This window comes from Pseudonaja textilis, chromosome 8, assembly GCF_049901715.1.
Source record: "Pseudonaja textilis isolate UNSWEBS1 chromosome 8, rPseTex1.2, whole genome shotgun sequence".
Taxonomy (NCBI): domain Eukaryota; kingdom Metazoa; phylum Chordata; class Lepidosauria; order Squamata; family Elapidae; genus Pseudonaja; species Pseudonaja textilis.
The window spans coordinates 10,780,112-10,806,512 of NC_141997.1; the positions used below are offsets into that span (position 1 = coordinate 10,780,112).

A 26,401-nucleotide genomic window follows, 5' to 3' on the forward strand; every position below is an offset into this window, starting at 1 on the left:
ACAAAGAAACATATAGATTTGAAACCATAGATATTTTTATTGGGAATTTTACCTGAAATATATAGTAAGTAATTGAAATATTTGATTGTAAATGTATTAACAGCGGCTAGGATTCTATTTGCTAAAAATTGGAAAAATGAGAAAATACCAACGCAGGAGGAAGTAATTAAGAAAATAATAGAATGTGCTGAAATGAGTAAATTGACATTTGAAATTAGAGAACAAGACAAACAATTCTATAAGATTTGGGATTTATTTTATCAATGGTTAGAAAATAAAATATGGTAATGAAATATATAGAATTTTACAATACAAGGAGAATAGAACTATATAGAATATATAAAGATGTATTATTGTATTATAATTATGGGATGAATTTAGGATGATAATATGAATTGTTATAAGATAAACCAATTTAAAAACATGGCATATCTCGCATAACATGAATGAATAATAGTATAGTCAAATGATTGATTAACAATGATAATAAATGTATTTAGAAATATCTATATGATAACATGAGAATATAAACAAACAATTGTAAGTGAGGACTATGGAGAAGATGCACAAAAAATCTGTAACCAACCAACATACTATATGTATGTAATTGGAAGATGGCTTTATGTTTTTATGTTTTGTTTATGTTTGTCCAAAAATAAAAAAACCTCTTTTATTAAAAAAAAAGCAGCAAGCAGATGTTTAAGTTCCCCATTTTTCTTCTTCAGCCCAATCTCACAAATATTGTTTTGCTCATTTTGGTCTATGTTTTCTGCTATCTGCCAATCAGTTGTCACTTGAACTGGAATTCGTAAGCAGGATGTCAGTCAAATATCATTGCCCAAGTAAAGCAATGACAGAGGTGGGCAGAAGGAATTTAGCTGGCATGTGCCCTTGATAGACAATATTAACAACCAGATTGTTAACAGATGGCTATGAAATTTTTACATTCAATAGGCTCAGTGTGAAGAAGGAGATATATATATATATTTCTTTGAAAAAATAATTGTATTTCCTGTATATACTACAGGTAGTTCTTGACAGTTTGCGGCCATATTAATATTAATATTAATATTCTTTGAGAGAGCCATATTATATGAAACAAGCTTGCAAAATCAACAGTCATGTGATAATCACACACATTTATATGCAGGACCAAGACTTTATTTGAAGGTAAATATCTGATCTGTTTTTATCTATTTTAGAACTTCACCATGCTTTGTATGATTTGCTCTTCAGAATGTCAGGAAGCCATGCCATTAGGTTTCAGCAACTATGTTTAAAAAAAGGGTCCAAGGCCATAAAATAAGAAGTAGTGTTTTGCCAAAGGCCTTACAATGTTTACCCATGACAATATTAGAGGAAAACACAGGGAACATTCAAGCAAAACTTATCTTAAATGGATTTTATGCAAAGATTACTCTTGTAAACCACTAGACATATTTTAATGACATGACTATAAGTTGCATAGCATAGTTACATGTACTGGAAAATGTAATATGTTTGTGTACAAATGAACTATCCAACTAGAAACATCTAAATCTACTATATATATTTTAAAAAAGTATCACAGTAAAGATGCAGTTCCCAGATCAACATTTTATCTAGGTTATGGCATTAGAAAATCTCTGTCTGAGATTTTAAAATAATATTATATATAATATAATTGAAATTAAAATAATCTGTTCAGATATGCAACATTAAGAGGTCTTCAGAACATAAATTAGAAAACAGTAGAATGGCATCAACTGCAATTTCTCCGGTTTTACCTTTCCCACGTTCTGCTTCAAAAGTGATCTAATAAAAGGAAGAAAGAAAATATGATGAATACAATTATGCTATCTATATAAGGGATGAGATAAAATAGAAGACACAGAATCTTGCCATCATGTGCATCATTATTAGTTCATTATAAGAATCTAAATCTTACATATTCAACTACAATTATTTTATGTGATTGAATAATCAATGCTGTTCAAATTAAATACTAAGGAAGTGTATTGGCAGCTGTTGATTGGATGCAGACTCTTTCTCTACTTTAGATTGTTATCTTCTGCTAAAGGAGGGGAAAGAAATTCCATAATCTTCACAAGGCTATCCATGATGGCTGCAGTATTTTTGAGATTCAGATACTGCAATTTTGCCGGACAGCCAGATAGGCAACTACTACAAACTGTTGTTCTTTTCTTGAAACAATAATCTGCAGTCATATAGAAATGTTACCAATACTGTGTTAGGACACTTCAAAAGCATACCACAACCTTTGTGAACTAGTTTGCCTAACAATAAAAAAAGAAAGAAATGGTTATCTCATACAACTGTAAGTATCTCTGAATAACAACAGAAATTTATCCTAACACTTGAATGTCTGAATCTTCTGACTGGTTTTCCTCTCAGTCATCAAGAATACTTTCACAAGTGAAATATTTTGATTACATTAACAATAATTCATGAGGAAATTTTAGAAAACGCACTCACAAAATAATATTAACAATGAACTCATGTTGTAATTCACATTTATTTTCTGTTTCTGTAGCAATTGATTTAGTCTATCTTCCTGCTGAAGGTCATTTTCAAATTGGTTTTTGCTATTTTATGAATAACTGTTTTCAGCTTTTAAAGAATAACAAACCAAAATACAAATGCTGTGTTTCCCTGAAAATACAACTTACCCTGAAAATAAGTCCTAGCCTGTTTTTTTGGGGTGGGCCTTATAAGCCCTAACCCTCCTAAATAAGCTCTACCCCTAAAATAAGCCCTAGTGAAGGGGTTGAGCATGGCCAGCACAGGAGGTAGCCCTTCCCTGGTCACCTCATGACTGCTTGGCCCCTTAATCACAACCTGTGGATCACCTGAGCAAGTGAGGACTGAGAGCTGCCTCTCGTTCTGTTTCTCTGGGCACACGGAGATGTTTCTGGTGCACTCTTGCTAGCCCAAACCCTGCCCAAAGTATGAGGCAATCTTGCAGCCAAGATTTTCCGCAGGCCACCTTGTGGCTCTAGAACAGGCGGTGACCACGGTTTGTGCTCCACCAGGCCTGGAGCTCTGGTCTTGCTCAGGCTGCTGTTACGATGAGGCAGAAAGCCATGCGGCACACTGGATTTGACTCTGCCCCCTCCTGGCTCTATCCAATTGCACCTGCACCTGCTGCTGCTGGCCTTGTGGGGCCTCATAACCCTCCTGGCTGCGCTGCTCTCAGCAACCTAGCTGGGCTGCTCCTGCCTGGCATAGAGCAACTGGGCCCAGATCTCTGGAGCACAGGAGATAGGCCTTCCCTTCCCCGTTCACCTCATGGCTACTTGTCCCCTTAATCGTGACCCACAGAGCAGCTGAGGACTGGGAGCTGTCTCTCGTTTTGTCTTTCCAGGAGCATGGAGATGTTTCCGGTGCACTCTTGCCAGCCCCAGTCCTGCCCATGGCACTAGGCAATCTCACACTCGAGGGTCCCTCTCTTCTGCAGCACACCTTGTGGTTCTGGAGCAGGTGCGCCACCATGGCTTTCTGCCTCATCTTAGCAGCAGCATGAGCAAAAGCTAAGCTCCAGGCCTGGCAGAGCACACACCATGGTTGTCAGAGCCACAAGGGGCCCTTGGCTGCGAGGTTGTCTGGCACTAGGGGCAAGGCTGGAGCTGGCAAGAGTGTGCCAAAAATGTTTCCAGGTGCCGGAGACAGAATGAGAGGTAACTCCCAGTCCTCGCTGGCTCAGCTGATCTGCAGGCCGCAATTAAGGGGCTGAGTAGCTATGAGGTAACATGCTCACAGCCTCCTGCAACTCAAAAAAAAAAAAGATCTCACTGAGATCTTATTTTCAAGCTTAAAGGAAAATAAGTCTGGGTCTTATTTTGGGGGAAACATGGTGGCTACAAGTAATCATTTATAGCATGCAACTTATTTAACACACCCAGCCCTGTTACACTCTATACATAAGGCAAAACCTTATGAACTGTGGTTCTTTTTTTTTAATCTTTAGCTTACATTCATAGCTGTTTCAGCCCCTGTGTCTACTTCAACCTGTCCAATCCTCCATTGTTCATCATTTCCCATAGTCTGTTCCCAGGAAGGACTGCTAGTAGTGTTGCCTAGGAATACTTGTAGTTTTCCCACCCTTTCTCCTGCAAGTCGATAACTAAACATCAAACAATAAATGCTCTTTGGCTCCAGATCCGTAAGAAGAAGTTTCATACGCCCAACATCACTCTTGTGACCTATGAAGGCTGGAACTGTCATGTAATATCCATCACCTAAAAACATACAGAAGGAAAAATATAACAAGGGGAAATATTGTGACATTTGTTACATCCTGAATGCTATGGTTACTTCCCCAAAAGTAAAAGGCCACATCTGTTTAAGCAAAACAAAAACAAAAAATGCACATTCAACCCCGGATATCACCTGTTAAATAAGATCAGAAAGTAAGGAACTGAAAGATTCTGTTTGAGACTCTAGAGAGCTGTTTGGACTAGATGAATGTTCTTATCTTAAACCTGCTGTAGGTCAAGGGGTTCCCTCAAAAATTAGAAATCTTTCCAGAGAAAGACTCAATATGGTGCCAAGTTTTGATAATAAGCCTCCAACCCTATGAATAAAAGCTGGTTTATTTTCCTGCTAAAGAATAGAACTTCATTAGATCAGGACATAATTAGTTACCAAACTCATGATCTGTAGGATTCCAATCAAAGTCGTCATATGCATCTTGTTGCCAAGCACAAGAACCTCGACCAAAACTGCAGTCTACAACTGTGATGTCCAGGAACAGTGATTGACATTCAGAAACAGAAAGACAAGAAACTATATTAATCTAAAACTGCAACAATAAAAATTAATTTAAAATATAACCAAAGAATTTTACCTACAATTTGTTGCAATATAACAAATGCTATAAACCCCAAATAAAAGTATATTGTTGTATAAGAAGTAATTATCTCATGAGGTTTCATGTAACTCAGATACTTTTTATCTTAGCAAGCCCCAGTCTGATTCCTTAGGGAAGAAAAACCCTTGACTCCATTTGGTTGAAGTAAAGGTACTTTTACTAAGAGATGCTGGTTGCAGTAAAGTCAGGCAGAATCTGAGTTTCCCGCACAAAATGGCAAAACTATTTCCTTCAATCCTGTCCCTCCCCGCATGACCAGTCCAAACCCAGCCATTGTAATACAGCCTGGACTTTGGGGGATCACTGGGGTGTTTTGTCTGCTAACTTTCCAAACTCAGGGCAAACGGTCTTGAAGACACCTTGGCACAAACTGATTCCATGGTGATCTGTTGCACAATGGCAACTTCAGGCCATGCACTATAATATGAATAATATGAAAGAATATGTATGCATTTTAGTTTTAAAAACTTTTCAGTTTGTCCACGTCCATACCAGCTCAAGTGAAGCAGTACAATTTCAGATAGATGCTTGCTTAATATATTTTTGCTCAGTTTTATCATTTTTCTTTTTGCATAGAATAACATGCATAGAACCAAAGGAAGGATATGCTTTCAAAAGCCGACTTAAAAACAAAATTGATTTTATAGTTTCAGGAATATTTTTAATAAAGTTCAATAGGTAAAAAGTGAAGTGACACAGACAAAAAGTTAAAATTAAATATATCAGTGATATGCCTTTAAAGAAAGCACAAGATTTAGTAGTTGTCACCAACCTGATATCTTACAAACCAAGTGATAATTATGAAACTGAAGAAAGCCTTGAAAATGCCTAGAGTCTTGTTAAAAGCATATAAATTTTATAAATGTATCCAAATAAAATTTTGCTAATCCTTAAATGGCTCTATCAGATTAGCTCTGATAAATGTGATACATGACAAGATCATTTAAAGCAATTTTAATAGCTAAACCAAACTTTAGCAAATCAAAACCTACCTCCTAAATTAAAATTTGCTCACCTTGTATATTTTCTTTTGAGACTGGATTTTTTTTGTATGCTATGGGAGGGCCAAAACCAGCAGCTTCTTTGTCTAATTTAATAAAGCATACATTATTAGTATCAATGCTAAACACACACCTGCACACATACACACACACACACATAATCCAACAGAAAATTTCATATTATGAAGAATTACAGAAAAAGCATATAAGAAAACTCATCACAGAATACATGTGCAATTGTAAATGAACTTTTATGGCTTTGTGCAATGGATCAACTCAGTCATCTTCAAAGTATTCAACAAAGCATGGTTTTAAAAGTTGAAACAAGTGTAATGTGCAAGCCAGTCATAGACTGTCATCAAACAAACCTGCCAATCATTATCATTGTTTATTAATTTCTATGCAAATTATTTTTTCAGTTTTTTGTGTTTAGAGAAAATCCAAATCATGGAGGGCATGGATCCAAAAACAAGAAGAGGTGTAGCATAATCAACTTTGGAAGATTCTCTTATTATAGCCAATCTCAATAAAAGTCATTTAATCATCCCGTGGAGTTAATTTCTTAATCTGGTCTACCTATTGGAGCTAACATATTGCAACCATAGATGATGCAGAGAAGAGATCCATGGAAGTACCTTTGCAGACAAAGAAGCTAAGTCAGATCTGCAAAGGTTATATTACCTTTTAAGGTAAGCAAGGCTTAGGTTTGAGGAAGAGTTTGGTTTTGATAGGCCTTGATAGGACTGAGGAAATAGGCAGGTTCTGTTGGCTGTTGGCATGGCCCGTTTCTGTATTAGATGTATGCCTCTTCCTGTTGGCTAAGGCAACCCAGAAGTGACATGGGATTGGGTTATGGCTATAATTAATTTCTCTTTGAGAAAGGGGTAGTTCCATGTCTCTTAAGAAAGTGATGGTACCAGAGGTGGGATTCAGCAGGTTCTGACCAGTTCTGGAGAACCAGTAGCAGAAATTTTGAGTAGTTCGGAGAATGGAGATTTTACACTATCCTTCCCCTGCCATGCTCACCAAGCTATGCCCACAGAACCAGTAGTAAAAATTTTTGAATCCCACCACTGGGTGGTACACCTTATTCTATATTAACATACTCCAAAAGCTGAAATCTGATTGGTCCACACGGACCGCATCCTGATTGGTCTACTGAACGGCTGTGATTGGCTTCCTAAGAATCAACCACGATTGGCCGAGCCGATCGCGGGAGATTCAAAGCCCTGTCATTGGCCGAGTCGCGAGCAATCCCTATATGAAGGGTTGCCGCGGCTCCAAGATCTTGTACAGATCTTAACATAAAATAAAGAGCTTGAAGTGCACTGGTCTCGCGTCTCTTTTGTACCCGATCTAACACACCTCATCCTCAAGAGGTTTCAGCCTTGCTATTACAAGAGGCCATTGTTGGACACATGGTACTACACATTTTTCTTCCAATTTTCAACCTTCCCTTTTTAGGAACTCTTGAATGAGCTCTGGAGGGAGTGGAACAGGTGTGGTGCATCTGTCCTTGCTTTTCTTGACCGCTCAGTGGCTTTTAGTACTGTGCTAGTCTGCTTACTCATACATGCATAAAACTGTGGTTTAGCAATAGCACTTAGACTTATATACTGCTTCACAGTGCTTTACAGCCCTCTCTAAGTGGTTTAGAGTCAGCATATTGCTCCCAAGAATCTGGGCCCTCATTTTACTGACCTTGGAAGGATGGAAGGCTGAGTCAGCCTTGAGCTGGTGAGACCTGATCTGCCAACCTGCTGGCAGCTGGTGATCAGCAGAAATAGCCTGCAGTATGCATTCTAACCACTGTGCTACCAAGGCTCTTTAGTGATTTTATTAATATCCCCCAGCAATTCCCTTCATCAAAAAAAAAAAACAACAACCCAGAATAGTCCCAATTAAGTCCATTCATGAGCAGATAAATGCTAGACCACAGAGCAATGGCCAAAGAGTCAACAAGGCCCTTGAAAGTTTCACAATCAAAATAAATCTATCAGGCAGAGAGAAGGCTCTGATGAATGCTCTGTGTTGGAAGCTTCCCCAGACTCCAAGACTGGCCCATGCTCCTTCCCAACCTCTGCTGGATGCTGTCGTGCCACAACAGGGGGTAGAGGATAATTTCATGCATGCAACTTAATCCCATGCATGCACAAATGAAGCTTCATGTGGTTGCCTGCTGCTTGCTCTGCTTGATTCCCAACTGGCCACAGGCCAATACCATCCACAGACCGGGAGTTGGGGACCCCTGCTCTAAAGTACAGAAGACTAACTTATATGAGATTTAAGGAATTTAGTATATAATAAAAGGATAATATTGTGTCCCCCTTATTTGGTAGGATCTGTTTACCAATTTTATGTTTAAAGTCCTTTGCCTCTATTTTGGGAGGCAAGTGCTATCAAAATGTCATAAACATACAGATTTGGGGGGGGGGGGAGTGAAACTTACAAAATACATCTCCCCTCAGTTTCTTCTCATGGACAGTCTGGTTTTTGAGATGTTCCATTTCTCCTTCTTCTTCAACACTTTCTTGTTCTATTGTTTTTCTGTCTTTTCTTATGTCTTCAGTGCTTTCCCCCCATTTACTGAAGGCACCCTCTGGATACAAGTCATCTTCATAGTCTAAAGGACTCACATGAGGTTTAGATGCCGGGATTGTATTTTTTATGTCATCATGCTTTTTTGCACTTTTCTTGTGAAGAAACAGTTTCTTCAATTTGTCTTTGGTAATGCCATACAACCTGTGAATTGCTTTCACTGAATTTTCATGAGCAACTAGGGAAAAAGAAATAACAAAACATGTGTCCAAATTATCTTACACATAGTGAAGCCATTTTATCTAGGATTTGGAACAATCTGACATTGGGACACGTCAATTTCTCCAAAATCCTGATGTCTGTAATTCAAATATGGATGTAAAAAGAAGACAGCAATGGTAGTGTTTTCTGTAACTTATTTTTGAATATTTCTTATGTTCTTCTTTTAATTTAAATTGTAACTATGAAGGAAAATATTCATTACCCAAATAAAATTAAAATGAGCATATACTTCTATGTTTTTTAAAAATCTAATATATTCAAAATTTAATATAAGAGAAACAATAGCATGGCTTTCCAATGAACCCATTTAACTTTCATTATTAGTAGTAGCAAGGATTCAATATTACTGATTAGTAATACTGTAGTCATTGTATGAGCTACAGTTTTTGGCAAGAGAAAATCTAATAAAAACAAATAATGCATCTGTCCATCTTATGGATAATCTGTCCAAATTTCTTTTATACAGATGTCTAAATGCCAATGTTATGTTAATAATTACTTAAAATTCTTTTCCTCCAGAATCACATATATCTCCATCCTATGGATAATATGTTCAAAATACTTTTATACAGATGTCTACATGACAATATGATGTTAATGTTTAGTCCGCTTGAATTCTTTTCCCCAGAGACAGATGTTATAAGAGAACATATTGTAATTTGATATGGTTCACTGAATCTTTACTCAGGATATGATGAGAAGAAGTTAACAGGAAACCTTAATTTGCAACAAATCTGTTCTTAGCAATCAAGAAGCTAAATTTCCAGTGCTTTCATAAATAAGTCCAACAAAAAAGGCACATTTGCCACACAAGGCAAGTACAAGGGCGCTTTGCTTCTGCACTAAGGCTCCGCCCATCATCACTGCCACAACAAGGTGGCAGCCCTTTCATCCCTCTGCCACAACAGGGCCAGCAGAGGGATAAAAAAGCCGCATTGGTCACATTGTGGCTCCCCATTGGGAAGCACGCAAGTGAAGAAGTTCACTCAATCAATTCCAACTTTGCAAGAGTTCTTTCACGAGAAGCTGGAATTGATTGAGTGAAACAGGATGGAGAAATGTGATTGGAGCAGGGCTGGGGGGACGGTGTGTGTGCCTATGGAGAGGGCTCTGCATGCCATGCCTGGACGCATGCCATAGGTTCACCATCACAGCTCTAGGCTATTTTTATTTTTTGCAGATCTATTCCTTGTTTTCCTTTTTAGCAATAGCAATAGCACTTAGACTTGTATACCATTTCATAGTGCTTTACAGCCCTTTCTTTTTCTTGGATATACGATACAATAATCCAAATATCTGAGCAGAGTTGCAATTGACAAAAAATAATTAGCAATAGACAAGCTTTTTAACAAAGTCCCAGGCTGGGTGTGGAGGGTGGGGTCATATCAATTTCAAAGACAGCAATTGCCTTCCCAGGAATTTCTCTATTGAGTTCTTGTGCACTTGCAAGGTTATAAAACCACAAGGGGAATGCGTTTACTAGTAATCCCCTGAAGAAGAAATGGGGGGAAAAAAAACACTTTCCCAATGATTGAACTTTTTACATTTCATAGGCAATATAAAGTCAGGGATTTGTTGATAAAGGCTGGGGAGTCAATCACGCTGAGGTTCAACTTTCATGCCTTCAAAAGACCTGATGGCTTAGGGCCCCAATAGGAGCCATAGGAGAGAAGCAATGCAAATAGAATAATCTAAACAAGGAGTTTACTCTTTCAATAAAGGAAAACGTGATCCCAGTGTTGTCCTCTTAACTTTGCAGCTCAAAAAATGTAAAAAAACAAAAAAACACCACCAGCTCATTTTGCTTAAGCTGATTCCTTTAATGTCTTTGAATGGGCTCTAACCCACTGTCTTTCATCTGAAAAGACACATTGTGAAAATGCTTAGATTTTTAAAAAAATCTGTGAAAAATATTATACAACTGTTCTTCAACTTACCTGAGCATTCAAAACCATTGCCTGTATAGCCCGGTTTACATTTGCACTTGAAGGAACCTTGAATGTTCAGGCATTCTGCATGTAAATTACATTTTGGTGTACTTGCTATACATTCATTTATATCTAAAAAGGGAAATATTAAGTAAAATGTATTACTGAAGTTGGAAATTGAAAATAAAGCATTTTCTTTACACTGTGAAAAGATGCTAATTCTTGCATACAGATATGAAATGTTGGTTGTTGTTACTGTTAACTTCTCCTTTAACAAAATCCTCGTCCTTACCTTTCTATAGTTTTGAGGGACAGTAATGTGGGACAGGTGCCAAGTATTCTGAGCCCACTATTCCATAGGCAGGAGAAAAATACATAACAAGTGAGCCTTGACTTAGGGACAATGATAGTAATTCATAGAAATATCTGTTTAAGTAAGTTTTCTACAAGATATGGGGAAACCATTTTTTTAAAAATTCCAACAAATGCTAAATATCAGGTCTAAGTCCTATTCATGGCAAAATCCAAGTTCACTTATCAGTCAAACAAAGCCAGATTGCATTATATATTTTTGTTAGGAGAGATAATTTGCAGCTATTGATTTTAAACATATTTGTTTGAACAACTGCTGGACTATCTAGTAGACTTCAGTTACTTAAAGCATTATGATTCAGAATGTGGCAAGTGTTTCTCCATTATGTAGAAGAGAGCTTTAACTCATCCAACAAATGGATAACTGAAGTTTCCCTTCTAATTTTAGTATTTTCTGATTATAATAAAGAGATCTATTTCCCACAGGGAAGTAGGAATATTGTGTGGCTAACATATCTAATCAGAAGCACAACAGTTGCAGCATCGTGTATGATTTGTAACATAATGTTGTTGCATTGAAACAAATTATTTTAATGAAACTCATTAAACCACCATGTTTGTATTCAGGTTTGTTTGGAACCCAGAAAAATGATGCATTGCTTTAAAAGAAGCTGTGCTTGCTTAGGCATCTCCCAAGCCATATTTATAAAATCATTTTTGAAACATGTACAGCCCTCCTTAATGGAAGTTCCTTTTGCTATTTTACTTTTTATTGTCATCAGTTATTATATAATTAGGAAAATCCAAAAACAAAATTATGAAGGGACTTCTGGCATCAGTTAAAGATGTTTCAGACTTCCCATAATATAGGCAGGAGGAAATATAATCCTTACCTACACAGACATATCTGCCATTCAGGTGTTTCAGTTCATATCCAATCTGGCATTTGCAATAAAAACTTCCAAATGTGTTGATACATCTTCGATTGAAAGAGCAAACTGCTCTGCCAGTGGCACATTCATCAATATCTGTATCATGAAGACGAAATCTTTGGGATCACAAAATGAGCAAACACAAGCCTAATTGTCATGGTTACTTATTAATTTAAATTTTTATTCATTTATTTAGATTGCCAGGGACATCTACAAATGCTAGACACAATGCAGTTCTAACAGCCTTAACTGCTAGCTTTGTTTAAAAATTAAATGTCACCTTTCAGATTAAATTTTTCTTAGCAACTAATTGACTTGCATAAAACATATTTCAACCAGTATGTTTTAAAATGGAAGCCAGATTCACTTAACAACCGTGCTACTAAACAACTGCATGATTCACTTAACAACTGTGGAAAAAGAGGTCATAAAATGGGACAAAAGTCACTTAACTGTCTTGCTTAACAACAGAAATGTTGGGCTCAGTTATGGTCGTAAATTGAGGACTACCTGTAGTTTGTCCTTCAATGGCATATTTACTGTTCAGCAGTTGAACTAAATCTCCACATGGGCTTATTGTAGGATTCCTAAAAATGTTCTCAGTTCATGAATTCCATATGCATCTTGCTTTTGCAGCTGTATGTTAAGGCAGCAATCCTCCAGAGCCATGCTTCCAAGCTGATGAATTTGCTGCTTGAAAGTTTATGAATATCTGTAGTTTTCAATAAACTTTATTTCCTGTGTTGTCAAATTTCTCCTTGGCTCTACAAAGTCCCAAGAGTCGACTATGTTGAGGAAATACCTTCTGCTCTTTAGGGGAGGGGAAAAATCCTCCCCACTTCTCGTATGTCTAGGTTTCATAGTCTAAGGTGCAGGCCATATGCAGCCCCTGTCGAAGCTTCAGAAACAACTCCCACCGTCCCTAGAAAGGTTGCTGCCAAATCATCAATTTTAGTGCAAGAAAAAGAAAACATTAAGAAATATGGAGGAATAATCATATTAACGGTATGTAATCAATGTCACAAAGGAAATCATTAACCCCAACCTTGGCTAGTTCTTTTGCAAGGATGATTCAATAGGAAAATACAGTTCAACATGCTAAGAAAACCTATCTTCAGAGGTTTTCAAACATCAAACAGCACCCTTGATTATGCCTGGGCTTTTAATAGAATAGAATGGAATGGAATTCTTTATCGGATAAGTGTGATTGAACAAGGAATTTGTCTTTGGTGCATATGCTCTCAATGTACATAAAGAAAAAATAAAATACATTCATCAAGAATTATAAGATACGTAAGAGTGGGAGTGTGGCTCCAGAAGTGGTGGAGGAGGCTGGGGAAGGGCAGAGGCCAGCTGAGCAATCAGGGGAGGATCCAGGCCCATCTCCAGGCCCATGGATATCCTAGGTCATGCAGGGAGGAGAGGATCAGGAAAAAGCGAGGTCTACTCAGGAGGAGATTACCATGATCCTCCTCCTGGCTTGCAGCTGGGAGCTATGTATATAAGTTTGTAACTGCACAGTCAGAATTGCTGGAGTCAAAGTTTAGTGTTTACTTTGAAAGAGGTTTATCTTTGCTGGCATTCTTCCCATGGACTCTCCTCGGTTATTTTTCTGGAATGTTTGATTACTTATCTTGGCTTGCTTCGGAACTCTCATCAATGCAGTTTGTTTTGGTTTTCTTTTTGCGTCATTATTTACTTTTGTGACTTTAAACTGTGCCTAATAAACAGTGAAGTTAAGTTGAAGACCTTACCGGACTTTAATGTATGTTTTGGGTTTGGGGTTATTTTGAGAGACTACGGGTCATCACATTTTGACTTCAGCCACTCCTTCAACTTATTTTTGCTTTTTGTGGGGTGACCATGGATCAGCTCAGAACAGAGATTGCCCAGTTAACCCAGCAAGTGGCTCTTTTGACTGAACAGGTGGCACAAATGCAAGCTGTCCGGCCATGCTGAAAATGCCCAATGGCAGTGCCAGATAAATTTGATGGTTTGCTGGCCCAATTTCCAGCATTTTTTGGGCAGTGCCAGCTTTACATGAGCCTTCGGCCTGAGGACTTTCCCACTGACTGGGATATGGTGAGGTTTTTGATTGGTTTGTTGTCAGGCTCTGCAGCACGTTGGGCGACGCCTCTGCTGACCCAGCACAACCAGGTGTTGGACAGTTACGCTGAGTTTTGCCATCAGTTTCAGGCCATGTTTGAGGATCCTGTTCGAAGCCAAACAGCAAACAGATGTTTGAGAGAGTTGAAGGAGGGGCGTGGCTCACTCATGGATTATATTGCTAGTTTTTGGGTGGTTGCTCAGGATGTACAATGGAATGAGGCAGTACTATTAGATCAGTTCCAGGAGGGTTTGTCATCGGAGCTCCTGGATGAGTTGGCACGCACTGAATGCCCTCGCACCCTTCAGGAGGTCATGCATCTGTGTCTTTGTAGTGATGCTAGACTTCAGCAGCGATGGGTGCGATGATGGACAGAGAGTGTATCTGTTTCCAGCAAGACGGCACTCTTGGTGGAAGTGCCTTTGGAGGAACCCATGCAGTTGGGGGCTAGCCGCCCTCACTTGACTCATGTAGAAAAGGATAGATGTCATCGTGATGGTTTATGCCTCTATTGTGGCAATCGAGGCCATTTTGCGGCCAAGTGTCCTGTTAAGACATCCACAGTGGCGACGCCTGTGGTGGTGGGAAACAAGCATCGCTCGTCCTACGGGGGTCTGTAAGTCAGGGTGTAAAATCCTTAAGCCCGCCATCTTCACCAACCTTTCCATCCTCGCCACCTTTGACATCTCCACCACAATTGTGATTGGTGAAGCATCTTGTGCTGACAGCAAGTGTGTTCATGCCTGGTGTGGGAGCAGTGTAGATCCAAGCCTTGGTTGCCACAGCCAATTTCATGGATGCTCATTTTATAGAGCAGTGGTTCATTCCTCAGCAACAGGTGTCCCCGCCAGTAACAGTGGAGATGATTGAGGGTCGCCCCCTTCGTTCAGGACCTGTGGTTGCTGCAACCAAACCCCTTTGCATGCGTATTGGGCAGCATGTGGAGAAAACTGTGTTCTATGTTACTGCAGTGCCTCATTTTCCAGTGGTGCTGGGTTTGGAGTGGTTACAGGCCCATGATCGACAGATTGTCTGGTTGTCTGGAGCTGTGAAGTTCCTTGATAGGAAGTGTGCCAACCATTGCTTGCGCTCCTGTGCAGGGAGTGTGGTTACGCCTGTGGACCTGGATCTACCTACGGAGTTGGTGGACTTTGCTGATGTGTTTGGGGAGAAGGAGGTAGATCAGCTGCCTCCACATCAGGCGTATGACTGTCCAATTGACTTGTTGCCCAATGCAAAATTGCTGATGGGTTGGGTATATTCCGTCGGAACCGGAGTTGGCCGCGTTGCGGGATTTTATTGACAAGAACCTCCGGAAAGGGTTTATCCGGCCTTCTACCTCCCCATTGGCAGCACCAGTGCTTTTTGTAAAAAAGAAATCAGGAGAGCTACGTTTGTGTTGTGATTACCGCAAGTTGAATGCAATCACAGTGAGGAATTGGTACCCGCTTCCCCTCATCCCTGAATTGATTGAGCAGCTTCGTCAAGCTAAGATCTTGGGATATACTTGGGATGTGCACTCTAGGGATATTCTTTAATATTTATTCTAGAATTAAAGTTGCTATTTCTTCAATGTTTATACGAAGCACATGCCAGACTTTGAGAAATGTTTGGAATAATAATATCAAGAACATTAAAACAACATACATACCTATGCAGGTTTTTCCATTTGGTGCTAACTGAAGTCCACTTGACGGACACAAGCATCGCACATCATCTTTCACTTCTTCACAACCATACTGGCAATTCACCATAGTGCATGTTCTGGAATCTTTTAAAACACATTATTTGTCAAAACCTACATAACTAGAAATACCTATGCTTACTAAAAGGAGTATTTTAAAGTCTGTTTAATACAAAGACATTGGGATGCACAAATCAGCATCTTTTCATCTTTTAATTGCTATTTTGACTATTGCCATTTCTATTATCAAAAGTATACAAACTTTTGTTAGTTAGCTCACACTGATAAAGGCTTCAAAATAATGGTATTTTTAATTTTTAGATAGCTAGAAGGCTCTAGGCACAATACAAAATTGTGGTGACCTACCAATCCTACATGGATTGTTATGTACCTGAACCACTTTACCTGATATGTACTAGAAGCACATTATCTGAATCTTACAGTGAATGGTGTTGTTGTACATGAAGTTAGGCAAGTAAGATTGAAGGATAAAGTCTTTTTTTGTCATGCCATCAGATGCAGAAAGCACTCCATCTAGAAAACTGCTGCAGGTTGATTTTGATTTGTTTTTATAGCATCACATGAATACCGCTTTGAATGCATGGTGATACGGTAGTTAGAATGCAGAATTGCAGGCTGACTGTTTATTGTCAGAAGTTTGATCCCGACCAGCTGAAGGTGGACTCAGCCTTCCACCATTTGGGGGCAATATGCTGACTCTGTAAACCTCTTAGAGAGGGCTGTAAAGCACTATGAAGCAGTATATAAGTCAAGAGCTATTACTATTTTATTAGATTTTTCTGTTCTTTCTGTTTGAAAGCTATTTTTAGTCACCCCTTTATTTGCTACACTGAATTTATTGATCTGTATAACTGCCACTTTTATGATTTCTCAAATTTAACTCTGAATTAGATATGTTGATACAAATAGTTTGATAGGCATGTACAATTTCCATTTTTTTACATTACAGCCATTCAATATGTTATTTAGATAGCATTAGGAATCGTAACATTCCCTGGTTGCCATGGCAACTCATCTCTCTGTATACTTTTCCCCCCTGCATGCCTTTGAAAGCCCACCTGATATTTCATCCTGCAGCGTTTTGTTTCATGTTTCATTTAGATCCATGAGAAAAAACAACTTTTCTGTCACTATCTAAGAAAAGTAAAGTAAAATAAAAGTAAAATTACTAATAAAAACCTGTTGGTACCACAAATAATTTAGTGAGCATTTATTTGGCTTATGTTTCATTTTCAAAATTTATTAAAAGCCAATAATTGGTTCAAACTTTGTGCTTTATTCCTTCCTAATTTTTCTCATTTCTACGGTAAAGGTACATTAAAGTGGAAAAAAATGGCAAGATCAGATATTTAAAAATATGTTCAAAACCCCACATTTATTTTTTCCTTCTCTCAAGCTGACAGGAAATGCTTTTGAAGACTGTTAACATGTCAGATTTAGCATAGCATGATTTCTCTATAAGCAGTGGAAAATGGGCAGAACTAACAAAATAAGTCCGTGATTTGCCTCCTAAAAGTACAAATTAAATAACTTGTAACATCACCAACACTGCCATCACAGTCATTTTCACATAATACCTGCAACATAGATTTAACTCCCAAGTCTCAAGTTAATATTGACACTTACTGGCACAGGTGCCATCTGGCATGAGCATGTACCCATTTAAACAATAGCATTTGTAGCTTCCATGAGTGTTCATGCATCTGTGTTTGCAAACATGTGGCTTTAATCCACATTCATTAATATCTGCAAAAACAATTATAACAATTGAGTTTGGAGATCTATGGAGGGAAATAAATATACATCGGGTTGTGATTTAAGTCTTAAATTTGTATCAGAAAATGTTACTAGTATGTTTAACTATAATTACAAACAGTGTATTCAGCTAGTATGTTCAGAAAATATATTAAAATGGAAATTAAATAATTTCTTTTCAATAGTATGCTAAATATCTTGATTTAAATGGTAAGCTTGGTGATCTTGATTTAAAACACCCATTTGCACTAATGTCACTGCAGGAGACTTGTATTTGACAGAACAATTTGCAGAGAGATTCAGCCAAAGCTATGAATGTGTTTATCTCTCTTCCTCCATACCGATGGAATGGAAAATCTTAAACATAATGCTGTTTTGAAGATCCATGATCTGACCTTCTGAAAACAAATGTTTCTTTGGCTTAAACTAGATGTGAAGAACTCAATATAATGACAGTGAAGATTAGGAATATAATAATTTAGTTGATTTATACACATATCCCAAACACATGTAAACACCTACATGTATATTTATATCTCTATATAATTTTACAGTATTTCTAGACCACCCTTTATGGATGCTATGCAATTCACAGCAGAGCAAAAATAAAGACAAAGGCGAAAAATTGTAAACTGAAAGAAGATTTGCACATATATGAATGAAGGTGCCTGCAATCAGCATATCTTCTCCCCACCACTACCTCTTGCCTCTCATAAAAACATCATGGAAGAGGGGATTGAATTGGAAACAAGGAAGAACCTTGGGAAGCTTTGGAAAATAGTGAGTTTGTTGCTGATTTTATCACTTGTGAATCTGTTATCCTTAAAGAGTTTGTCAGGATTTTGGAGGAAGGGAACACAATCTGTTACATTAATTAATTTCCAATGCAGTCATTCCCCAATGCTATAGATCTTGTTAGGATTTCAGCTGGAATAGGGTCTATGACATCAACCTCTGTGTCTATGTTTTGATGGCTCTGAAGCCAGAAGAGCTCATTAAGCATATAGTGACATGTTAAAAAGAATATTAGCTATGCCCAGATTTCTTAATATATAATGCCTTATTTTTGACATGGAATAGACATATTGGATGTAATGTATCTATTAGATACAGGAGCCAAAGTCATTATAGAAAGCTCAGATTTTAAATAGCAGAATTATAGAAATGACAATCTCATATGGTAAAAGAAGAACCATCTAACCTTTGAAAAAACTCTGTTTTAGGGCTGTGTACAAGTGCAGCATTACAATGGAAAGCTTGTATGTGACTCAACCAAGAATATTTGAAGAAGAAAGAGTACAAGCACCTGTGCCAACAAAAGTGCCCAGGAAGCTTTGGGGGTTAAAGCCAATAGCTGTCGCTGATGGGAGAATGACATTGCTAGAGGCAGACATCTCTGCAAAATAGGAGGAATACATTTTGTATGATCCTTTGGGCCGGGTTAAAGATATAATTTAATTTCTTCATAATCTACACACTTTTCTTATGGTTAATGCAAACATTCTTCAAAATTAGATATTTCTCATTTAATCTTTTTGTTTCGTTGGTCATTGACTGAATAAAAAATATTGTTTTGTACTGTTTTCTCCATGGAATGAAGGATCAGGATGGTGTATCCCATTTGAATGTTTTCCAATCATCAGAAGATGGCCCAGTTTGCTTGCATATAAAATAAAACACACAAAATGTAATATTTTGCTTTCTGAATGAATGCTAGCCACATAAATGATAGTTTAAGATACTAAATATCAAAGTGAAAACTGAGGTGAAAATAATTCAGAAGAAGTGCTAAACCTGGAAATAACAGGCAGTGAGATGGTGGGGTGGTGGTGGAATCTTTTCCTCACTGTTTTCCTAACAACCATGAGCACCTCAATGCACTTAGGCTGAATGCCATTGTGTTGTTTATCTACGGATCATTAAAAATAGTGCACTATTATCATCTAATAGTGTTATACTTTATATTATCACATCTACATTTATTCTTCCACATTGACTTATTCAATTTAATCAGTCATTTTATTATAATTTTTAATAAAATACTAGGTAAGCTATGCAATATTTCTAAGTAAAATGATATAGAATTCAGTAGACAAGAAACTCCTGAGGAAAGGAATTCAAAAGCTCTCTTTGCATTTCACACTTTTTACTATAAATGCTCATCCTAAATAGATGAAATAGTAGAAAGGGTATATTGGTTGGAAATATATTGTTTACAAGAAAAAGCATCAGTTTACCTTGGTTGCAGGTTTTCCCTGTGTATCCAGGGTAACACTTACATGTATCTGGCAACACACATTCACCATATTTGCATCCATCTACACAGATAGCTGTGAAAGGAATGTGAGAAAGGGAAAAGAAATGAATCATAAAGACAGAAACTGAATAAACTTGAGATAATTTTTAGGGATTTGGATATAGTAGCACTAAAGTAAATTAGAAAAGTTGGCATATTCTGGCTTCAGAAATCTTTTCCAATGCATTAATAATTGTTCCACTCTGAAAGAAGCATTGCTCGGAGTGGAACAATCAACAACATTCAAAGCCAGTGTTTATCAACCTTGATATTTTTAAGATGTGTGGGTTTCAACTTTCGGGATTGAAGTCCACATACCTGAAGCTGCCAACGTTGAAAAATACTGTTCTAAGCTGTTGCCCCCTGTCTGTCTCACTGAAACATAATGGGATTTTTTTTTTCATTTTCCCCCTGCAGCTTCCAACTGAATTCAACCCATTTTCAAACCCAATCTTGCTTTTCCCAGTACCAAGTTTGGCCCCATTTTGCATTTTGTTTTTGGAGAGTCATCCTGCTGACAAAGGGCACGTAGGCAGAATCCGAAGTCTCTTTGTGAAATTAATTTCAAATATCTTATAGAGTTTGAAAGAATAGCATGGATTATTGCAGAAAAGTAAAAAAGTTGGAGCTTGAAATGTTCACTTTGATTGAACTAAAAAATCTCCAAATTGACTAAAGATCAGCATGAATGGTAAAAATATGTTGAGAGATTTTTGCATATTCCAATATATCAACAGTAAATAGGAAACAGAATAGAGCATTGCCTTGAGTTTTTATATACTAAGACAGAAGGATGTGTTTCAACAAGTTCTTCTGATAAGTGCTCTTTACTGTAGATATCAAACTACTGATATTAGGACTCTCACTTTCTATAGATTTTCTTGTACAAATCAATTTTTGGAGGGGGGGGGGGGAGGAGGAGGGATGGGATTCAGCCAGTTTGTACCACTTCGGGAGAACTGGTTGTTAACTTTCTGAGCAGTTTGGCAAACTAGTTGTTGGAAGAACTCATTAGGGCAGAGAACTGGTTGTTAAATTATTTGAATCCTACCACTGAGCAGGATAAAAATTAGTGACGAAATAGTACAGATTGGAAGGAAAAGATGATGATAAACTTCTTCTTCCTCCTTAAGAAAACAGTACAGTTGTTGAAAAAAGCATTCTGGAGACAACTATAACCTGTATGACTGAAAATCCATAGACAAGAAGAAGAGTTTTGATTTTCAGCTGCTCAATCTACTTGTTGATGTCTGGACATACATCTTCCAGGGGAACATTCTCTAGACATTTAGCCTCTGTAGGAAATTGAAAAATATCTCTGAATCAAACTTGATTAAGCATCAGAGAACTTTAAGATATAAATTACTATGAAGTAAATGATTACAACCCTCATCAAGGCTAAGTACAAGAGGAGAAATAGATGGGAATAAAATATAAACTAAGCCAAGACACTTGCCAAAGGTGGGTATTTGATAATTAAATGCAATTTAATTTTTATTGTAGGTCTTTTCAAAGGGGGTTTATAATATCTTTGGCAAAAGCAAGCCTGATAATCCTGCTAATTCTCAATTCATTAACTCCAATTGTTATTTTATATCCTACTTTTCTTTGGGACGAGATCATACTATAGTAGAGGAAGTAATGCTCAGAACCCAACCATACTTTCTGGAAATTCATGAATTTATACAACAGGAGGGAACCTGAAAACAAATGTTTCAAAAGCACTTTTGCCTTTATTCCTCTCGGTACAGTTTCAAGCTTGTGATTCTCTCGAAATATCTTCTTAGGTCCTGTGTCATCTCTGCAGCCAAGACCAATTCAACAACATAGCATTTTTCTACACTTCCTTTCTGCATTCTATATGTTTTACATATTGATATCTGTCATATAGTTTGACACAGAATTTGAGCTTTATGTTCATAATATGTCATGGTGGTGCAGTGGTTAGAGTGGTCAGAGTGCAGTACTGCAGGCTACTTCTGCTGCCTGCTTACAGTTTGGCAGTTCGAATCTCACCAGGCTCAAGGTTGACTCAGCCTTCCATCCTTCCAAGGTGGGTAAAATGAGGACCCAGATTGTTGGGGGCAATATGCTGACTCTGTAAATCACTCAGAGAGGACTGTAAAGCGGTATATAAGTCTAAGTGCTATTGCTATTACATAAAAGCTTTTTATATGTGGCACTTACTTTGTCTTGACAGCTATAAAGTTTTCCAAATGTAACTCAACCAATTGTCTCTTATTATTACGTTCTTTTGAAATCTATTAAGCAATATTATCTGGTGACTTCAATCATCTTGTATTCCAAATTAGTTAACAATATTTTACACAAACAGCACAAGCAAAACCCCTACCTTAAGGAAATCTTGATCAAAGCTAACAAATACACCAAAGAATGTTGGTATATTAATTCATATATTCAACATCATACCTGACTCAAACCAGGAATCTGGGGATAGAACAATTTTAAAAGCTTTTGAAAAGTGAATACTGATAGATTATTCTTTTCTTTTTGTCCAAAAAGAAAAGGAATACTCATGCTTCACTTGCTGCTTTGTAAAACTTTTATTTGTTATCTTTTTCAACATACCATATTCTTAAGCAGCTGAACTAGGTTTATACAAACAAAACGCATTATTAATAAAGGATCACCCCATGCAGCATATGGAAATACTTTAACTTATGACAACTATCTGCTACATACATTAATAAATATTCAAGAGAAAAATACTTTTTTGGCAGTATTCTTCCTTGTATAACCATCTGATAAATATATAAACTATCATGTGAACCTTTGCTCATCTGTATTGGGAAATACAGTTCTAAATTACTCAAAACAGTATCTAAGAAATGTAACATCTGAAAAATAAATTATCCTAAAGTCACTATTTTATTACTTTGGGTAGCTTGCCAGAATCTAGCCAAAGAAAAATTTGAACCTTTCTCTATATTTATGCTTTTATTATTAATAATAGCACTGATATTATTAAATAATCATGGGCTTTTGTTAAGCTAATTCCCCAGAAGCCTAAAACAGAGACCCAGCACAGACAATCCTCAAATGTTTTTACAACAAACAGTTCAAAATTATCAATTCTCTACTTATGTGGAAATGTGAAGGCAATTTATGTTGTTTAATGAAAAGCATCTGTTTATAAATAACTCTGTGTGGCCTAAGTAAAAGTTATCTTCCACTGAATTTATTTAATGTCTACCATTATGGGCTTGGACCAGGTATTAAAGGTTAACAGAGTACAGAAAGCATGCAGAAATGAACTTATTTCCAACTTTTTAATGGTGCTCTCCTCTGAGTTATCTTTGCACAAATTTAGAATGGAAGCATTGGTAACATGCAATATCAGTGCACTGGGGGAATTTGTTCCCATTTGAAATTGATCTCTCTTTTTTGGTTGGTTTCACCATCATGATTCTAATCTTGGACAATTAACCTGCTAATAGACTGTCCACTTGACAACGAGACAAACAGGGTCCTCAGTGAGCTGAATTTATTCAAATTTAGGCATATTTTTATAGAAAAAAATGGAGCAACAAAGTAGGTATGGTTACCTTCACAGCGCTGTTTGTGATTTCTTTTCCAGCCATAGCAGCAATCAGACATAGATCCATAACGACAGACCCCAGGTTCATTCACAGTCAGCAGCTGCCTACGTGCAAAAAACAGAACATAAATTCTAGCTAAGGAATTAACAAAAGCTCATGTTCTGGACAGATGTCCCATCTATCCATTGAGAAGTCTGGTTATATTGCCATAACATCATAAGAAATTCTGTTGAAGCTGAACTTCATCCATTATAAGTAATAATAATCTGCATATTTTAACAGAACACAACTGACTTCCTCAATTCAGGAAGTACTTGCTTCATTTTTATTGATTAATAGATGTACTTTTTTTTCTAATGTCAAGAACAGCAAGGAGCAGAGTTTCTGTGTGCCTTTCCCTCCATATTCTGCTTAAAATCAAAATCAGTTAGTTTTAAAGCAAGTACTCACAGACCATCCATGTTGGAGCAATAACATATTGATAGTGCTGGTATTTTTTAAGTAAAAGATGCTGAAACAATGTGTATTTTAAAAAATATATAATGCCTTTCCTACATTCATTTTGCTGGATTTGACAAATGACAAAGACTTTTTAGCATGCAAAATTCATTTTCAGCATCACAACTTGTGCTTCAAACTGTGAAATCTATTCAAGACACCAGGACTATATTCCAAATTACATGGCTTTGTAGCCATTTTGGAAGCCAGTTAACACTTGGAAAATCAATCTGTGCATATTTAAATGAAACTTAACAAAACTTACATTACAACTAAATATGTTATTTAAAAGTTTGGTGAAATAATGCAAAAAGCAGATGATTAGGTTTAGAAAGAGTATTGTTATGTATTTTATTTAAGTTTTTTGTTATTTAAGTTTTGTTGCTAAAAGTTATTTAAGTTTTGTTGTTATTTAAGTTCTTTGTTATTTAAGTTAAAAGCAACCTGGATAGAATATACATCTGAAAAGAGGAATTCTAGTTAAAGATGTTTTTGTTGTTTAACTCTGGTCATTTTCTACTTGAAAATCACCTTTGAGTAGCTGCTTTTTCAACAGGGTAGAAGCAACTATCTCTAATTTTAAAAATACTTCATTGCAGGGATGGAAATCAATGAAAGAAAAGAAAAAGATTAAGTCACTTCTCTCCTCTTCCATTTGGACCAGTCTTCTTCTGGTGCTCTCCTAAGAGGAAATGCTGTTTAATTGGAGTTCTTCTTTCCCATTGAATAGTTGCCCTGAAAAGTTCTTACTGGCTTTTGTAAACTTTATATGAACTTTCATAATAGCAAAACGGGAATGTCCCAAAGATGAATGTCATTAATTCAGCCACAGATCCAATGAACAAACTTTCCTTTTAACTGAAGAACACAATATAAATCTTTTTAGAAAAGAAAAAGGCAGGCATTCCTCTTGGGTGGGCTATTTGAATCAAACAAATTCAACCCCCACAGCAAAAGCTAATCTATCACTACTGTTGCTACTCATAAGTAGCAGTCTTTGGTATAATGTGGTCAAATTATTCAGGAAGGAAGGAAGGAAGGAAGGAAGAAAGGAAGTTGATTCAATTCAAATAGCTATTCTGTTTCTAAGAAACCGCCAAATGATTTTAGGGTAGCTAATATCAACCCTTCAGAAAGTTTCTAACTTTGGCAATCTTTGACCGGGATCAGGTTTTATCTCAGGACCTTCTACGTGGCTCCCAAAGCATCTTTACTGCCACTGAGCATTCTTGCTATTTCATGTCACTGTGACAACCAACCAGTTTTATCTCACTCCAATCCTCATATTAGCCACTGTGTTGTACACTGAATGGATATTTTTGTGTGCACTCTCACCCACCTTGAACACTAAATACGTGCAACAACATTGCAACTCACAATTCTGCCATGAAAATTTATATGAAATCATTGTATGCTTCAAAAAATGTAAAAGAAAAAACCCCAAACACACTGTTGCTATTTGAAGGGATTTCCATCTGCAAGCACAGTAGGAAGGATGATATTCAATATTGATATTCCTTTAACAACTGATTGAGAAGCCTTCTGCTAGATATATAGAAAACTTCTCACCACGTCCCCTTTTCTGCCAGCCACACTTCTGTCCCAAATGTAACTCATATGTTTTTCTCATTCTTCTTTCTTTCAGAAAGAAAGGGTCAGTGTGATTCATTTACTGCTTTGGTACCTTTGAACTCAGATTTAAATTAGGCTGAATGAAAGTGAGTGAAGAATACAAAATGCCTAAATGCACTAATACTTACACTCCATCAACAGTCCTCAGCTCTCCTGCAGGGGGGTTCTGGAAAGTAGAAGCAACAGATTTGGGGCCGGGGAGATCCTAAACGTCTGGGAAATGTCCATTTACAGTTGCATCCTAATGTGGGGATCCTGCACCTTTCAACTATGAGCTGGTTTTAAAGACAGAGCTGATTTATCTCAAGAAGGAATTCCTAGCCCAGCATCCCAGACCGTTTTGGTTGTTTGGTGATGATTACTGTATAATGCCTTCTCCATATGCTCAGAAACATTCTCCAGACAAAAGCCGAACTTCAGCTGTCAATCAGCCACGGTTGCTTGGATATATTACATTTTCTGCACATATTCCCAGAACTTTTCTATCATCCTATATTCCCCAACCTAGTCGCTCTGTGTTGGATAAGACTCCTGCCGTCCCGCGCCAACACGGGAGTAAGTGTAAAGTATCCGAGATACTTTATTTCAGTTCCCAGAGACCGCACCCCTGTCCCTCAATTGCTCTGCCGAGGGAGAGGTAAGCCTATGAGAGTCATCCCCGACTGATGAAAAGGCGAAGCAAGGAAAGGCAGCGGAGCCGAGCGAATAAACCCCCAGCCCCTCTTCTGGCCGGATTCGCACGACCGCCAGGCTTATAGGCGGCTGCTATTTTAAACTCAGTGAGTCGTGTGAATGCTGCCGAACCGGAAGAAAATCCGTGCCCCCTCCTCCCACACACACACACACACACGGCAACTAACCTGCTCCTTCCAGTGAAGGATAGCTGGGGAAGCGCGAGACAAGTCCCCCAAGCGAGCAACCATAACCCCATGCTGGAGAGGATTGCGCAGCCCCTGGCAAAGGTAGTTCGCTGGTCAGGATCGCT

At 37.5% G+C, this 26,401-nt stretch overlaps 1 protein-coding gene across 5 annotated transcripts; it reads right to left on the reverse strand.

Moving 5' to 3' along the window:
- Positions 1-1,549: 1,549 nt before the first annotated feature.
- EGFL6 (EGF like domain multiple 6) lies at positions 1,550-26,401 on the reverse strand. Of its 5 annotated transcripts, none has more exons than XM_087938338.1 (12): positions 26,277-26,401; positions 23,293-23,390; positions 19,668-19,760; positions 17,302-17,421; positions 15,622-15,741; positions 11,825-11,959; positions 10,629-10,751; positions 8,321-8,647; positions 5,886-5,957; positions 4,645-4,734; positions 3,973-4,238; positions 1,550-1,794 (listed from the first exon to the last, which is right to left on the reverse strand). In XM_087938338.1, the coding sequence occupies exons 1-12, from the start codon at positions 26,345-26,347 to the stop codon at positions 1,684-1,686; spliced, it is 1,626 nt and encodes a 541-aa protein (XP_087794464.1). In that variant the 5' UTR covers positions 26,348-26,401; the 3' UTR covers positions 1,550-1,683. The 5 variants fall into 5 exon arrangements, with proteins under 5 accessions (XP_087794464.1, XP_087794466.1, XP_087794467.1 ...); XM_087938340.1 differs by lacking the exon at positions 26,277-26,401 and adding an exon at positions 25,545-26,227; XM_087938341.1 differs by lacking the exon at positions 26,277-26,401 and adding an exon at positions 25,545-25,722 and having other exon boundaries at positions 23,293-23,386.